Source organism: Physella acuta, unplaced genomic scaffold (assembly GCF_028476545.2).
Source record: "Physella acuta isolate Inbredline_101_S28 unplaced genomic scaffold, ASM2847654v3 ptg000598l, whole genome shotgun sequence".
Lineage (NCBI taxonomy): Eukaryota > Metazoa > Mollusca > Gastropoda > Physidae > Physella > Physella acuta.
This window is the reverse complement of record NW_026732117.1, coordinates 136,796-154,314: the sequence shown is the minus strand read 5'-3', so window position 1 is coordinate 154,314 and position 17,519 is coordinate 136,796. Positions and strand designations below refer to the sequence as shown.

Genomic DNA, 17,519 nt, shown 5'->3' with positions numbered 1-17,519 from the left:
TCAGTTTAGTTGTTGAGGCGCTATCTATTCGCTTCTTGTAAGGCTAGAGCGGGAGGGGAGGTCTGAGAAAGGAACTTAAAAGGGACAACAAAGCACCGATGTGCTTTTATCCATCAGTACCAAATTTGGGATGTTCTCAAAAAGCCGTCTTAATATCTAGCGGTCTCTCGCGCAATTGATGTTTTTTCAAAAGAATTTTGCCGACAACAGCGTGTGTTTGATTGTAGGAAAAAGAATATACAAGAGCGTGTGATTGTGTCTATAGAATAAAGATACTCCAACCGCAGCTACAGTATTATTTTTTCATTACAACCATCAGGTCAACAATGCAAGAAAATTAATTTTAGCTTTTTAAAAAATGATTATGGGCGGCTGTGGGCCCCCTAATCGGCGTGGGCCCCCCCCCCCCCCCGCATTGCGGGGTCTGGCGGCACTGTAGTTCCGCCCCTGGTTCATACATTTGATGACAAAAAACGTGGGTCGGGCAGATTTATGATTAAGGCGAAAAGCACACAACGCACGAATTTTGGAAATTTGATGGTGAACGTACCCACGTTTTTTGTCATCAAATGTATGAACAGTCATCACAAGAACCTGCACAGCTCGAGGAAGCACAAAATCTACGAGCAGTCATTGGTAGATCCCCTAGCGTCGGAAGAAAAATTTATTTTCTACTTTTTAGTCCACAAGAAAAACGTGGTTTTTTAAAAAGTTTTTTTTAAGTATTTTATTTTTAACTTTATTTAATAACGGCAACAACAGTAGGCAACTTCCTACAGATAACCGGTCCATGTCGTCATTAGCCGGCTAATGGCGGGACGATGGGACGTCCCGAAGTCGCACTTTAAGCTAAAACGAATGTCTGTGTTAGATTTGATGACGTCAGAAGGCGCCCGCTGGGAGCAATCCTGCAGCGGTCTGTCCAGTTAGATTTACTTGGCCTGTCACCATCTCAGCCTGTTGGTCAGTGTGAAGGTTAAATGGGTATCAGGGGAGTTGTTGTTCAGGATTTTAATAGCTTTCAGTGGTCATGGGCACATATTTACTGTTTAATCATCACGCCTTTTCATCTCTTTAAAGCTTTATAATGGTTAATTTCAACACCTTAATGCTATTCTATAGTTAATTTCAACAACTCAATGCTATTCAATAGTTAATTTCACCATCTAAATGCTGTTCAATAGTTAATTTCACCATCTAAATGCTGTTCAATGGTTAATTTCAACACCTCAATGCTATTTAATGGTTAATTTCACCACCTCAATGCTATTCTATGGTTAATTTCACTAACTCAATGCTATCCAGTGGTTAATTTCACCACCTCATTTTTCATGCCATAGTCAAGCGACTGACAGAATAATTGTTTTTAGTGTATGTGCACCCATACAGTGGATTTAGCCACGGATTAGCAGACAATCCATCTGAACGTCACCCCCCCCCCCTTGTTCGCCAACACTGGCCAGGCTTAATGTTAAGTTGGCGGGTGGATTGTTGAGATTTGATGGAGAATGTTTTGTTAGCCAACAATTGCGTCTTTCTCAGTGGGGAGGGAAAATAAACAAAAAGCTTTTTGCTTCATAAACCATTTCAGAAACATTGTAAACATTATTACATTTTATGTGCACAAAATTAAAACATCAATACACATACTATAGTTTTTCACAAAATTATAGTTTTCACATGATAATTATTACAAAGTTTACAAAATATAAATTACATGTTGTAATATGTATTTTAAAAACAACAAGTTCAGTAATAAAAACAGAAGTTATGCATAGATCTAAAGTTGCGGCTGGGTGTAGATGAAGTGGAGTTCATCTGTTCTATTAACCTTAACATTAAGATAATTTTATCTCCATTTCGACTCGATGTTCGATAAATAACAGTCATATTGTTGAGTTAGGATTTGAACTCTAGCCTTGAGTATTAGCTAGCCTGTACTCTGTCAGGCCATACCCATGATAGAAAACATCACCCGGAACATTGGGTTAGAGCTTATTATGTCCCTTATTGCTGAAACTCAATTATGTTTGTTTCTTGTCTCCTCTTACAGAAAATTCGTGAAAACAGATCCTTGAACTTGGCGTACAAATTGTCTAAGCTCTGGAGCTAAACGTTGAAGGAGCTGCCCCAAGCTTAAGCTGCCATGACGTGTAGTCTACAGACAGTGAGCCAACCCTGGTAGAGCCGGTGCCATGTACCTGGACGTCGGCACCAACTGGACCTCCGTGGACGTCCAGCCGCTGACCAACACCTCGCCGTGTGTCTGCAAGTACCGGCATGACGACGTGCCGGAGCCGGATCTCAACGGCTCCTGGCCGCAGCAGGAGATGTCAGCCCTGCACGTGCTGGGCGACGCCTACTCCTCCCTCCACGGCGTCATCAGCCTCATCGTCTGCGCGTTCGGGATTCCGATGAACGTGCTCAACATCACCGTGCTCACGCGCAAGCACATGCGCACGCCGGTCAACTGCATCCTCACCTGGCTGGCCGTGTTCGACCTGCTGACCATGGTCTCCTACGTGCCCTTCTCGCTGCATTTCTACTGCCTTACTACGTCATACGACCGCTCGGGAAGAAACTCCTGGGGTAAGTCACCTCGACCTTGGTGTGGTATTTGGTCCTGACCTTGGTGTTATATTTCACCTTGACCTTGGTGTGATGTTTCACTTTGACTTTGTTGTGTTTCATCTTGAACTTGGTGTGATATTTCACCTTGACCTTGTTATGATATTTCACCTTGACCTTGGTGTGGTATTTCACATTGACCCTGGTGTGATATTTCACCTTGACCTTGGTGGGCCCTTTCACCGTGACATTGTGTGTAATTACAAATGATTATATTTTAGGTGCGTATCATAAGCTTTAGAGAAATAAAATGTAAGCTAATTACTTTTTTAATTAAGTGACAACGTTCATTTCCTGACTCTACTTTCATTAGAAGCCTAGCCCAAGCGACCTGACATTCCCAAGACTTCTCTACATACAATGTCTTGTCTTAGATATTCTCACCTTTAACTAATTTTTTAGTCCTTGTATAGAGACAAGAATTTTTTAGTCCTTTAATAGCTCCAGAAATATCTAACTAGCCTCGTTACCGACCTCTCTAAAGCACCACACGACTAGAAACGTGATAAAAAGGTATTATATTTTACCAGATGAACCAAACATCAAAACCCGAAAATTTAATAAATGAAATATTTTTGTATTTCTGATATTTCGATTTGCTTTCTTTTTAAATAATTAGTCGACATATTTTTTAAACGATTTACAATAACATTTCAGGATAGTTGTAATAGCTGTATTTGGACCCAGCTGCCTATAAGACTGAAGATACACTGTTCATCTGTTCCTATGACCTCATCTCATATAGGGATAGTGTGGTTTTTTCAACGCCTAGACGCGTTTACTTTCTCCAACTAGCCAGGTACCCATCACAGCTGGGTGGACTCCGAACTCGAGGTTTTTGGGTTAGCTGTCTTGCGCTCTACTTTCTGACCACGCCGTCCCTTCAAATAAGGCTCAAGTCACGAAGAAATGACGGCGCAATGACATGTGTTCAGTCCTGTAATGAAATGTGTTCTCGCACACCGCTTCCACCTGACAGAGCCTTGTGCAGTCACTCACTAAAAGAACAGTGTGATTCTCTTGATAGCCCAGAAAAACTTGTCAAATAAACAGTTGTAAAAAATGCTTCGGTCTTGAGTTTAAAGATAAAATTTTACTTTTTTAAGTATCAGTGCTAAGAGTAATTTTAAAATCTACAGACGAAATCTTATAAGTAGCAGTAATTTTTAAGATGGCTCATTTGCTCGGATAGAGAAAGGTTTAAAGCCATCTCCTTAGAATATCATAGCAACATACACACACACACACCAAACACCGCACAGCATATACCAACACACACACACATACAGTTTCCCCCCCCCCCCCCCCCTAACTGCAATCCCGCAATACTTGCCTTGCCTTAGAAAACTAATTTTTTTTTTCAATTTACAAAACTGATTCAGCCGTTAAATTGTTTGCACTAGTCGAGTATCTTTAGAATATCTGGGAGTATTTTCCAAAATTTGACACAAAAACGGATTCTAATTTCCGGTTATTTAATATTTTTTCCTGCCTTTTGTATTGAAGCTAGTGAAACGTGTTTTGTTTCCCAAATTATTTTAAAAACTGGGGTTTGAGATGGTTGTTATGTCACATGGTCAGTAGACCAGTGCTAGAAAAGCTTGCAAGTATGTTGGACATGTTGGACATGGCCTAGTATCCACTGGGAGTTGAAAAGGCGAATGCTGGTCATCCTACAACCGCCTCCTAGACTACTGTAGATAAAACTATCAGAAAAAATCGCAGCTTGATCGAAAAGCCTCGAGTTCGAACACCCAGGCAGATGAGGCTGGGGACAGCAACTCATCTAAATGAGAAAACTCCCAAGGCAAACAACAGCTGCCTTGTAGTTTGATCTTGAATGGACAAACGCTTCGGAAGCAATGACGGGAGCCGTTTTGTCGGGAGTTGTAGTAGCGGGAGCCGTTTTGTCGGGAGCCTGAATGACTGGAGCCTATTAGTCGGGAGCCTATATGAGGGATCTTATTTGTCGAGAGCCATTAAGACGGAGCCTATTAGTCCGGAGCCTAAATGAAATACCTTCCAACATTACAATTAAGATAGGAGAAGACTTTTTTAAAAACTTTTTTTTATGTGCCTTCCCTCAAAGATCTTAAAACTTCTGTAGAGCTTTGTGCCTTCCCTCAAAGATCTTAAAACTGCTGTAGAGCTATGTGCCTTCCCTCAAAGATCGACCTGGCTAGTGGAGAAGAGAGCCCATAAATTTTAACCCTCTACCACACCTAGGAGCAGACACTTAACCCTTTAGATCCACAGACAGCCAACAATATAATAAATTACCCCGACTGGAGCCAATTTGTGGGGAGCTGGGGAGCAAAGGGTTAACGACAGCTGACCCGGTGTGTAGGAGGGTCAAGTGAATTAACTCAAGAGTTACTGGGAGTTTACGTCTGGCCGGTAGAGAGTTAATACCACGTGACATTTCGAACCAATCTTTTTGCTGGTCTGTAGATTTACTGTCGGTCTGACATGTATATATGTGTGTATGTGTGTGTGCGTGTGTATATGTATGTATTCAGAAATATGTGATTAGTGAAATATTGTGCGATGTTGATTGGATAATTTTCTCTCTACATTTCAGGCTGGATGACGTTCCTCATCTTTCACGTGAACATCACGTCAACAACACACACCATCAGCATCTGGCTAGGCGTCACGTTGGCGATGTTTAGGTAAGGGTGTGTATGTGTGTGTGTGTGTGTGTGTGTGTGGATGTGACTGTATGTATGACTGTGTGTGTGACTATGTGTGTGCGACTGTGTGTGTATGGCTGTGTGTGTGCTAGTGTGTGTGTATGACTCTGTGTGTGACTGTGTGTGTGAGTTTATGTGTGTGTGACTGTATGTGTGACTGTGTGTGTGTGCGTGTGTGGCTGTGTGTATGACTGTGTGCGACTGTGTGTACGTGTGAGACTGTGTGTGACTGTGTGTGCGTGTGTGTATGTGTGTATGTGCGTGCGTGTGTATGCCTAGTTGTTTTGTTTCGGGTCATTGTGTGTATGTGATGTGTGTATGATAGTGGGTAGTTATATTCATATTTTGAAGAATTTAGACATCTGTTTAGTGGATACAACAGTACAATGTTAATGTACCCAAACTCCTCTAATTATTTTTTTATCACGTCATTTTACCGAAAAAAATAAACAAAAGACATAAAGTACGACAGTCAATAGTTTGTCCCTTATCAATATTGAACAAGGGCGGATAATAAAAGAGGTATAAAGGGGAGATAAAACATCTCTAATCACCAACCAACAGCAGGAAGTCTCGACAGTCACCACGTTTGTTGCGGCAAATTGATGACAAATTTCGTTATCATACAGACACGCCAACGTGCCGGACGTCCGGCTCCGTACGGCCGGCTCCGTACGGCAATCCAAGTTGTACTAGCACACAAACCCGTCAGAAAACCGGTCGAGTCCAAATTGTGTTTGCCGCTTTAAAAACACACTCGCTAATGCGCGTGTTTTTCCCTGCAACTCTCAAGGTTTCAGTCGGTGTTTGACTAATGTGGTTATTTGCCCGGATGTTGTAGCACTATGCACAATTACTGTTGGTGATGGCGTTGTTCCGGGTTCCAGGAGTAGGCTGCTTGCACTTCTGGGAGCGGTAGATGTTAACAAGTTAAAGTTGACGCCTAGCTGTGGGCCAACTGTTGAGTGTGGGCCAACTGTTGACTCTAGCTGTGTGCCAACTGTTGAGTGTGGGCCAACTGTTCACTCTAGCTGTGGGCCAACTGTTGACTGTGGTCCAACCGTTGACTCCAGTTGTGGGCCAATCATCGTCACTGTTGTATGTGACTGTGCGTGTTTATGTGCGTGAGTGTGTACGCCTAGTCGCTTTGTTTCGGGTCATTGTATGTGACATAAATGGCTACTAAAATTTCAAAAGCAAGAATATAACAGCATATAACAGCCCGGAGTTCTGAAACCATAAATTACTCCAAACAAAACCCTAATTCTTAACAAAGCCACAACCCTATACTTAACAAAACCCTAACCCGTAATAATTAAAAAAAACGCCATTTACGAAAACCTAACCCTTATCAAAACCCTAGCCATCAAACAAAACCCTAACCATTATCAAAACCCTAGCCATCAAACAAAAGCCTAACTCTCTAGCCATCAAACAAAAGCCTAACTCTCTAGCCATCAAACAAAACCCTAACCATTATCAAAACCCTAGCCATCAAACAAAAGCCTAACTCTCTAGCCATCAAACAAAAGCCTAACTCTCTAGCCATCAAACAAAAGCCTAACTCTCTAGCCATCAAACAAAAGTCTAACTCTCTAGCCATCAAACAAAAGTCTAACTCTCTAGCCATCAAACAAAACCCTAACCATTATCAAAACCCTAGCCATCAAACAAAAGCCTAACTCTCTAGCCATCAAACAAAAGCCTAACTCTCTAGCCATCAAACAAAAGCCTAACTCTCTAGCCATCAAACAAAAGCCTAACTCTCTAGCCATCAAACAAAAGCCTAACTCTCTAGCCATCAAACAAAACCCTAACCATTATCAAAACCCTAGCCATCAAACAAAACCCTAACTCTCTAGCCATCAAACAAAAGCCTAACTCTCTAGCCATCAAACAAAACCCTAACTCTCTAGCCATCAAACAAAAGCCTAGCTCCAAATCTGCAACTTCAAACATCCCCAAACAAATCTCTGGATCTACAAGGACCTTAAGACAGGTCTGGAACCTCACACATCATACTTCTAATTGTCACGCCTTACTTAATGAGCTTAAAACTAACTATACCGATTTGGTTGTCATGTTTTTCTTACACCATCCCGAGGTGTCAAGTTCCGCTTAAATTATCTCCGGTCTACTAAACAAATACCAAACGTATCCGGTTCTTCTAAAATGTCGGCTCTAAAATTTCTAATATTTTAGTTCGGCATCCGGTTTCTAAATCAGTGCTTCTTAAAATATTTATGTCTAGCTCTTCAATTAGCGGTTGTTTAGTTTATGCTTAAACACGAGGAAAAAAATATGTTTGTTTTATTTCAATGTGGTTTGTGTTTCAGTTTAGTTTGACAACGAAAGATCCGTTGATTAACACTCATATGTGTCTTGGCGTAGAAAATGTGAGACAAAAATTATTTGTATTGAATATCCGTGTCAGAAACGTACATCCTAAGTGGAAATTGATATTGTCATAGATCCCCCCGACTTCCCCACCCTCCATAAACCCCATGAAATACGGCGTAAAAATGTCACGAAGCTAGTTTGTTGTAGAATTTACTTTCAATACAAGTTTTTTAACTGGACATTTAAATTTTTAATCCACTCGTATATCCGTTAAAATGTTTTCTTCTTAAATGTTAATCCCTTAAACATCCAAACCGTTAATCCCTAATATTTCCAACTCATAAAATTAATCGAGCTGTTTGTCTGGGAAACTGGGGGGGGGGGGGGGGCTCACACCTGAAGTTAATAGAGATAAATATTTTGCTCTAGTACCGCCATCTATTATAATATTCTTCTACATCAAATTGTTTTGGCTTTCTGTGGGTTGATGGGTGGGTTTGTTTTCAAATTGTGCAACCCAGTTTAATCCCCGTTCTGAAACATCAATTTCCTTCACAACTTCAAAATGAATTCGTTTCCGATGACACCGTAAGAATCTCTAATTTTAACCTACTTACTTTTTAAAATGGTCACATAAAATAATTAAGATAATTACTAAAAATCTGGAGATTTTAGGATCAAGTATTATCAATCGCTGGTCAGTCAGGCCACTGAGGTGAACTGTTGTTCAACTCTTGTTTAGCCGACTCAGCAGATTATTGTCCTGTAGAGTTAAGATTGACGTAAGCGACTGACCGAATTATTAAGCAAATGTTTTAGTCATGTGGGCTATCTGCTTAAATTAAAAGCCAAGAAATGGAACATATAAATATGAAACTAATAGTAAGTAGTATATGTGTAGTTGAGTATGAACTGACCTACTTATCGCGTCATATTGGGGGTGGGGGAGGTGTTTACTTTTTTAGATGACGTGTGGCCACGTTGGGTGGGGGGGGGGAGAATATTTGCTCCGATTGCATGACATCATGTAGGAATTACCTCCCTTATACGTTACATAGAAGAATTAGTTTTGACATCCGAGCTTTGTCATAATTTTTTACCTAAAAAAAATATTCCCATTTTCTCGAAAAAAATTTTTTCTGGAGCAATGTCTCAGTTTCAACAGACTTTTTTGTTCTGTTGAAATGTTTTGTAGAAATATTAAACTTTCTATAATGAGAACTTTTTTTTTGTGAGTGTGTTAAGAAAATTGATTTTCAAAAAACCTTCTGTTGCAGACCCTACATTCTCCCAAAACGATGTCTTTTTTTTTTTTTTTTTTGCTGCAAATTTTATCGACAAAAATATTCGTGTCAGTAAATTTCATACAGGCTGTGGATACATGAATAATAAATGACGCTTCAATGCTAGCACGTGCATAGAGCGGTGAGGGCAAGTTTTGCGACAAACATGGGCCATTAGAAACATTTCGGAATATTTAATCACATTTTTTATAAAACTTGACGTAATGAACACAAATTTAACGAAACAAAAGCGACGGTAAGAGGAAGCTCCGAGAACAGAAAGGTTATTTTAGGCGGCAAATATGGCTGCCTACAGACGCAGTAAACAAAAATAGGGCGCTCGACAGACGGCTAAAACAGAAAGGGCGGATAACAAACATACCTAGTTAAATAAAGTTTTCCGAAAATGATTTTAATCTGAATAAATTGTGTGTGTTCTGGTGGAAAGATCGTCCTACTTCTGTGGGCAGCAGATGGAATTGGTTTCATCAGAAAATGTATGTTAGGTGGGGACGGGGGGGGGGGGGGTGGAACGTGAGAAACTGTATAAAAGGGAAGCCTTAAATGGCATCATGTAATTATACATCTGTAGGCCCAATTTACATGGATTTAAATTAGGAAAAATGTGTTCTTTTCATTAAGTGGGTATTTGTCGTATTAAAGTATCATTAGGAAAAAAATCAAGAAAAAAACTAAACTTTATTGTGCTTTGGCATTTTTCTTCAACTATTCAAGGGTTAAATTTATAATTATAGTTAAGTCAACAAAAATCTTTTTAGCGCCGGAAAATTATTAATTTATTTAGAAAAACACACGTCGATATTAACTGTCGAGATGTTGTAACGACAACTTAAAAACAGTTTGTTAGAGTTTAGAAGGGATATTTAAAATCAGTAAACATTGAATGGAACATTGTATTCTTTTTTTTGGTATTTTCAATGCAAAATAACAATCATGCTTAAATGTTCTTATTCTTACTGTCTTGTTTCATTTTCTAATGCAGGTTTTGTAATTAGGAAAAAAATTGTAATTGATGGAAAATTTAGATATGATTGATCGGTTGTTCCAAAAACACCATTGATATTCTAGTAAGTTTCCCTTTCAAACCTGGCGGTCTATGGGGCAAGTGCAGTAGAGTTCATTTGTTTCTGTGACCTCGGCATATGATGTGATAGTGTAGTCAGCACTATACCCAGCCGCCTTTACTCTTCCTAACGTGAGTTAGGTACCCATCAGACTCAGGAAAGGTCTACTGACTTGAACCCGGATATAATATTCTAGTAGTTGCCTTTATATTTTTAGTAAGCTTATGTAAGATAACACTTTAACTAATCAAACAGTTATTTTGTTATTTGGTTTAAGAAAAATGTATTACTTTAAAAAATAATCTCAACTCTTCATGCAGAAACAAATAGCTCATTTATTTTGCGAAGCTAACGAAGTGAAAAATGTATGGGAAATTTTTAAATCAGTGTGTGGACAGCGGTCAGCCAGTCAGACAGCTTTTGACAGACCATCACTAGATGTAGGGGTGGGGAGAGTGGGGACGGAATCAGCTGACTAGTGATTGTTTATTAAACGAAGAAGGGGAGACCAATCAATAAGATTGTTGTTTCTTTTTCATCAAACACGCGATGTACTGGCTACATTGATCCCCTCCACACACACACACACATACACACACCACACACACTCACCCCCCCACACACACCACACACTCACCCCCCCCCACACACACACATACACACCACACACACTCACCCCCCCACACACACACCCACACCCACACACATACACACCACACACACTCACCCCCACACACACACACTACACACTCACCCCCCCCACACACACACATACACACCACACACACTCATCCCCACACACACACACCCACACCCACACACACACACCCACACACATACACACCACACACACTCACCCCCCCCCCCCACATACACACACATATACACCACACACACTCACCACCCCCCACACACACACCACACCCACACACACACCACACACACACTAGACACACACCACACACACACACCACACACACACCACACACACACACCCAGCGGCGTCCTTAAAACACTAATTTATGTCTAGTGGGTCTTTGACTAGGAAAACAAGTGTTAAAAATTTGAAAGCGTGGGCGAACTTAATTAATTTAATCTGCAACCCGAGTTTTCTGCCCTTAGACATGAAAATCATGTGTTTTAATGACGTGGATAGAGGGGGGGGCACCGCGCCCTGGTTTCGTGTTTCTGTTGTTTGCACTTGATCGATGGGGGAGGGGGCTACATAGGGGTTTATCGAAACTGTTGGAACCTATGTTGTAGAGAAAACTCTAAAAAAAAATCCATAGAAGCCAGTAGCGTGCGGGGGGGGGGGGGGGACATATGTCCCCGGGCGCCGATCTTAGGGGGCGCCAAAATGGGTTGGAAAAATAAATTGAAAGGTCGAGGGGGGTGCAAATCGAAAGTTTGAGGGGGGAGGGGGGTGTGCAAATCGAAATCTTAAGGGGGGTGCAAATTGAAAAGTTTGTCCCCGGGCGCCGGGAAGGGTCGCTACGCCTCTGATAGAAGCGTCTTTAGCTAATTTATACGCCCAATTCTTTTTTTTATCATTATTCTCTTTAAAGAAATTTAATTCAACGACACAAATATCTTATGTTTTATTTTTCAACCAGCACGAAAAGAACCCGTAACTTAACTACATACGTGTTATGATAAATCTATTTTCAAAACATTTTGTTTTTTATTGTCTCCCCTACGCGATGCCAGATGGTTGCCATTGTAATTTGCATGCTAATATTTTCACGAAATGACTGCTATAAAACGATGTCATATTTTTAAGTCTAAATGCTCCGTCCCCCCCCCCCCCCCTTCTTTGTAACATTAGTTATTGTCTGAAAGTTTCAGTTATGGAACTATTGTTTCTGTTTAAAAATGTATTTTTTTAAATCTGATTACCCCCCTTACACGACAACTGACAGCTTGATTTGTCTCCCCCAGATACAAACACATCTTCTCACCTGCCAAAGGTCACATCACGCGCGTGCGACGACTCATACGGGCCAGGATCGCCGTGTTTGTCGTGGTGGTCGTGTCCATACTGGTCATGATCCCCAACTACATGATGAACAAGATCATCCCACACCAGGTCACGGATCCAGGTAGGTCAACACCTGTGTCTTGTGGTCTACGAGTTTGTCTGTCGTACCTATAAGGCCAACCTCCTTCTCGTGTGGTCTACAAATGTGTCTGTTCAGGTAAAGTCAACTACCTTTGTCATATGGTCTACAAGTTTGTCTGTCCCGGTAAGGCCAACCACCTTCTCAAGTGGTCTACAAGTTTGTCGGTCTGTCCTATTAGGCCAACTATTTTCTCGTGTAGTGAAAAAATGTAACTGGCAAGAACTAGAGTTTACAACCCATATACTAGATGTACAGCTACACTGTGTTAACCAGCGCAGTCTACACCATACTGAGAATCCTTGATCAAGACTTGTCTCTAGTAGTAACCTCTATACGGGTTCATTGTATTTTCCATGATATCGGTGATAGACGATTTTCCTATTACAAAGCCATCCTTGAAGTCTTGAAGACCAAACTGGTGGGGTATTTCATTTTGAGTTTTATTACAAGACACTAGGAAAATGCTATCATTAAAGTTCCCCAACAACTTAATACTGTTGTTTTCAGTTATCACTAGCGCTTTCATCTTGTTGAAATTGATCAAAGATAAATTCTCGTACAAACATATCACATTTTTAGAAAACACTTTGAAATAAACATTTTTTTTTTAAATGTATAATTATAAAAAAAATCTTGACGTACTTTCTTCGTCACGTATTTTTTAATTTCTCGAAACTACTTTACAAAATGTATTTCAGGAATGTCGAAACCCTTTTAATGCCATGTCTTAAAAGAACTCCATTGTGTTTTTAAAAACCCTAATTACGTAAAAGCCACAAACAAAAAGAAACGATTATACAACCAGTATTTTTTGTGTTACGAAGTTTCCCTTCTCTTACATAATGGACTTTTGTTTTCTGTGGGGTTTGTTGGAGCTTGGTTTAACCATCTTTTCGTACCGAAATAGATCCGGTAATTCCCGGTTTATTTATAGTGTCTCATTATTGTGGAATTGAGTTCACTAAGGAGAGCTGTGGCCTTTTGTTGTTTTGAAGAGCAATACATTTAAAGACTTCGTGTTATTTTGATTCTGTAAATTTTTAGGAGTGGCGGAATTATTTTCGCCAAATTTCGGAAATTCTTGGACTAATAAATACATACTATACGGATTCGTAAAAAAAGACTTAAGAATGTATGGAAGTTTCGTCGAAATATTTCATGGTATGGCGTTTCATCGAGACCTCAACATTGAGGGAGGTGGGGTAGGGTCATTTGTGAGGGGAGGGAAATTGGATCAATTGGTGAGTTAATGGTAGTTGGTGGGGGGGGGGGGGAGAGAAAATATGAGTCTGTAGAGTAGATTGTGGAGATTGGCGAAACAAGGGAAGTAAGTTACATAACAAAATAAGCTCCTTGGGAATTTCTAGAAGATTCTACGTTCGTGCAAACCTCAGTTCGTTGGCGGTTTTTAGAAGTTAATCACCGAAGTCTTAATTAATGAGAACTAATCCCCTTTGTGTAACAGGATTGCAGATTTGACACGGCGCGAATAAAATCTCTCGTCTTTTTCTCCATTCTTAGCTTACCGTTTTTTTTTTTCCACTAATGACAACGTCAGGCATTTGTTTTGTATCACGCACATCGATGCTGAGTCGGCGACTTAAGGCCCACGACTGATGTCATTGGGGTGCATGCTGGTGCTATCATTAGCTGCACGTCGTGATGTTTTGATTAGTCCCGTGGTGAGCAACTGGGACACTTAGATCGCATGACTGTCTGGGGAATATATTATCGCGGGGAGGATATCACGGTCAACTTGGTCTAAAATGTGAACCTTGGGTTGTCGGACACTGGTGGGCGGTCCGCTAAGTGTGACGGTGCTTTAATGCAGGCCCACAATTATAGTGGTCTATTATTTGCAAGCATCTTACTGATATTCATTTTTTAATATATTTGTTTTTGGAAGCGGGAGGGAGTGGGGGATATGATACTTGTTGTCTACGGTCATATAAGACAGACAAAACTCAAAATAGTGCGGAAATATGTTCTTTTTACATTTGAGTCAGTGTTATTTTTTTTATTTATAGCAAGGATTATTGTTTTCTGTGGGTAGTAAGGGTTATTTTTTTATATTTACACATGAATTTAGGGTTCTTTATATATATATATATATATATATATATATATATATATATATATATATATATATATATATATATATATATATATATATATATATATATATATAGTCAAAACTATAGCTTGAGGGTGTGGACAGTGGCCGTGTAGATCATATCCATCCCCAACCTTTATTTTTGAAAAATCGGTTATTTTCCATAACGTTGGGAGCATTTTGATGCTACTTTTGACCCTAACAGGAATACCAGGGAAAAAAAACTATACGGTACTGTATTGTCCAGTCGGTTCTATACCATCTAACCCAGTTTTACATTGAAATGTATAATCCAGGGGTTTTTCCTTATTTTTTTAACCACCGATCCGGTCCCCCACCCCCTCCTGTTCTCTCCCCCACTCTCCTTCAATAATTTCCGCCTACGATCCATTCTCCCGTCGCGAATGGCGGAAGTAGATCTATTAATAGATCAGAGCGACTTGCGCGCGTACGCTGTGAAACCTAAAAGCCGTATTTTGTATTGTGAACCATTGCGTGTAGGTTTAAAATGTAGCCAAGGGGGGTAAGAGAGTTTTGGTGTCGTCACGCAAACACCATACGCCCATAAGGTCCTATCACGTGTGCTGTATTGATCTACTAGAAACGTGGCTTTATCTGCTGTCTAGTTTTGTATCTATGGCTAACTCCACTACAACAATAGGTTTTTGTATGAGTGACAAGCATGACGGGTAGGGATAGATAACTAACTAACTATGCACCAAGTTGAGTGATGGCATATTTTTTCTTCTCTATACTATAAAGTAGCTTATACAATCTATTCTGTCACATCTCTGTTTAAAAGAAAAAGTCTATAGGTACCAAATACACAGTATGGGGTTGTTTTTTATTCATATAGTGTGCATACTTTATACTATGTTTGTATGTGTATTATAAACTAAACAAAATTACTTTTTTAAAGCAATAATTGGAAATCAAACACATGTACCATCAAAATGCATGTGAGGATAAAAAGTAATTAATATTTAATGTACGGAAGGTGATGAAACATGATTTAGTGAAAACTTAAGGATAAAAGTAAAACTACTATACTTTATTTTAATGCGATTTGTTTAATGCAGAGGTTCCTAACTTTTTGATCAACTTAATATACATACATATATATATATATATATATATATATATATATATATATATATATATATATATATATATATATATATATAATATCCTAATCTGTGTTAGCAGTCAAGAGAATGGAAGAAAGAGAGAAAAAAGATTACTTTTTTTTACTACCAATGGAGCTGAGCGATGATTATTTGTTTTTCAAATATCAAGATCGATGATTTCTTTCAGAAATAATTGTTTTAACATTCATCATATATGATTTCTCTAAAAATAAACATTTTGACCAAACATGAACTCTGACCTCTGTCCACAGAAACCAACGTGACCAACGTGATCTTTGTCACGGAGAACCTGAACCTCGGCACGGAGGACGTTGAACTCGTGACGCAGGTGAACCTCTGGCTCCACAGCGCCCTGGCCAAGTTCCTGCCCTGCATCCTGATGGTGGTGTACGGCGGGCTGCTGGTCAAGACGCTCCGGACCAACATCCGCATGCTCAACAGGAGCAGCACGACCCGGACCTCGGACTCCTTCTTCCCGGCGTGCCCGGCTGATGCCTCTCCTGATCGGCCGTCTAGGCAGGGGGAGAATTTCCTTACCCAGCATTCCGTGGAGAGGAAAGGCTCAAAGAAAAACAACCACAACAGTCGGGAGGGTAGACCTGAACACGAGGACTTCCTGTGTTTAAACTGCCAGAACCAGAGGCTCAGCCAGCAGGAGCAGAGCCAGCAGACGACCACAACAGTCGTGTTCATGCCTTCAAGCTCGCCCAGCGTCACCACAAAACGCGCCTCCTCCAGCCCTCTCGCGACCACCAGACGACAGAGCCGTCACCACGACAACTCCCGAACAACACGGATGCTCCTCATCGTCATCACGCTATTTTTAGTAACGGAACTTCCCCAAGCTATTCTTATCGTACTCTCCGCGACGATTCCAAACTTTTTTCAAGAGGTTTATCTGCCCCTGGGCGACATCATGGACGTCGTTGCTCTCATCAACAACGGCATCAACTTCCTGCTCTACTGCATCATGTCCAGGGACTTCCGCACGACGCTGTTGGACATGATGAAGTCCACGATGAACAACGCCAGCAAAGTGCCCGGGAAAATCACCACCACATTCTATCGACCGACAGCCACCGTCTTCGACCGAAGTGAGCGATCTCACGCGACTCTCATAGTTCGAGCCAAAGAATTATCATCGTGACTCTAGAAGATCTGGTGTGAGACATATTTCAGACCTTTACTTTTCGTCATTTGTGCTGTTGTTTTAAACTATGGATTTCTTCCAATCAACCTAGTCTGACGACATTGGTTCCCATGGCAACAACATTATTTTCATAAGAGACATGTCTCGAATGTCAACATGGGAGAGGAAACTCTAGTAAAATTATATTTGCTAAAACTTGTTTTTTATCTGTACACATGTTTAATTAAAATGAGCATTGGTTGATATAATACCATTAGACCAACTGTTCTATGTAAATTCTGGTTTAATCGATGTGTGTCTGGTTTTTACTTTCTCGTTATATATTGTTTCAGACTATTTATAACGAGGGACGATATCTGTGTATCATGTACGTACCCTGTTGTTAATCTCAAAACCTAAAATAAAAAACAGGGCACGAAACAATTATTTTAAATGTGCTCCTCTGTTCCTTTTTAATTATGAGATGTTCTATACAGACCTGTTCCAACATGAAGAAAAGGGAACGATTTTTATAGCAGCTGCTGAATTTGAAAATGATGTTTCAGGGCGAGGGCCGGGGGGTGGGGAGAGAGGCATAGGTCTATAGGCTATGGGTTAAGGCTAAAGGTTGTACAATCCGATATTGGAACGTCAAGAATAAAGCAATAAGCAATATTAACAGTTCAATGTATAACTAAGCGGTGTCTTGATATTACAGTCAATAAGACAGTCAATAAGCCTATATAATGTGTTGTGATATATATATATATATATATATATATATATATATATATATATATATATATATATATATATATATATATATATATATATATATACCAAGCGATAGGCCCACTCAATACGCATCTGATTTTTTTATATCTTACTAATGAACTGATGTAGGCTAATAAAAAGCGACCAAAAATAATGCTAATGTGATATTTTCGTGCGGCGTCAATTCGGCCAATGACGAAACGGCC

At 40.1% G+C, this 17,519-nt stretch overlaps 1 protein-coding gene across 1 annotated transcript; it reads left to right on the top strand.

The window, feature by feature from the left end:
* The first annotated feature begins 2,116 nt into the window (after nt 1-2,116).
* Nucleotides 2,117-16,567, top strand: LOC131947546 (G-protein coupled receptor dmsr-1). Its single transcript, XM_059308797.1, has 4 exons — nt 2,117-2,589; nt 5,210-5,300; nt 11,968-12,128; nt 15,662-16,567. The coding sequence occupies exons 1-4, from the start codon at nt 2,196-2,198 to the stop codon at nt 16,555-16,557; spliced, it is 1,542 nt and encodes a 513-aa protein (XP_059164780.1). The 5' UTR covers nt 2,117-2,195; the 3' UTR covers nt 16,558-16,567.
* The last annotated feature ends 952 nt before the right edge of the window (nt 16,568-17,519 follow it).

What these genes read in the sequence shown, in the direction of transcription:
- LOC131947546 (XM_059308797.1), top strand. Translation starts at nt 2,196, where the DNA reads ATGTACCTGGACGTCGGCACCAACTGGACCTCCGTGGACGTCCAGCCG. An exon ending in CTCGGGAAGAAACTCCTGGG is followed by an intron (nt 2,590 to 5,209) that starts GTAAGTCACCTC and finishes TCTACATTTCAG; the next exon opens with GCTGGATGACGTTCCTCATC. An exon ending in ACACCAGGTCACGGATCCAG is followed by an intron (nt 12,129 to 15,661) that starts GTAGGTCAACAC and finishes CTCTGTCCACAG; the next exon opens with AAACCAACGTGACCAACGTG.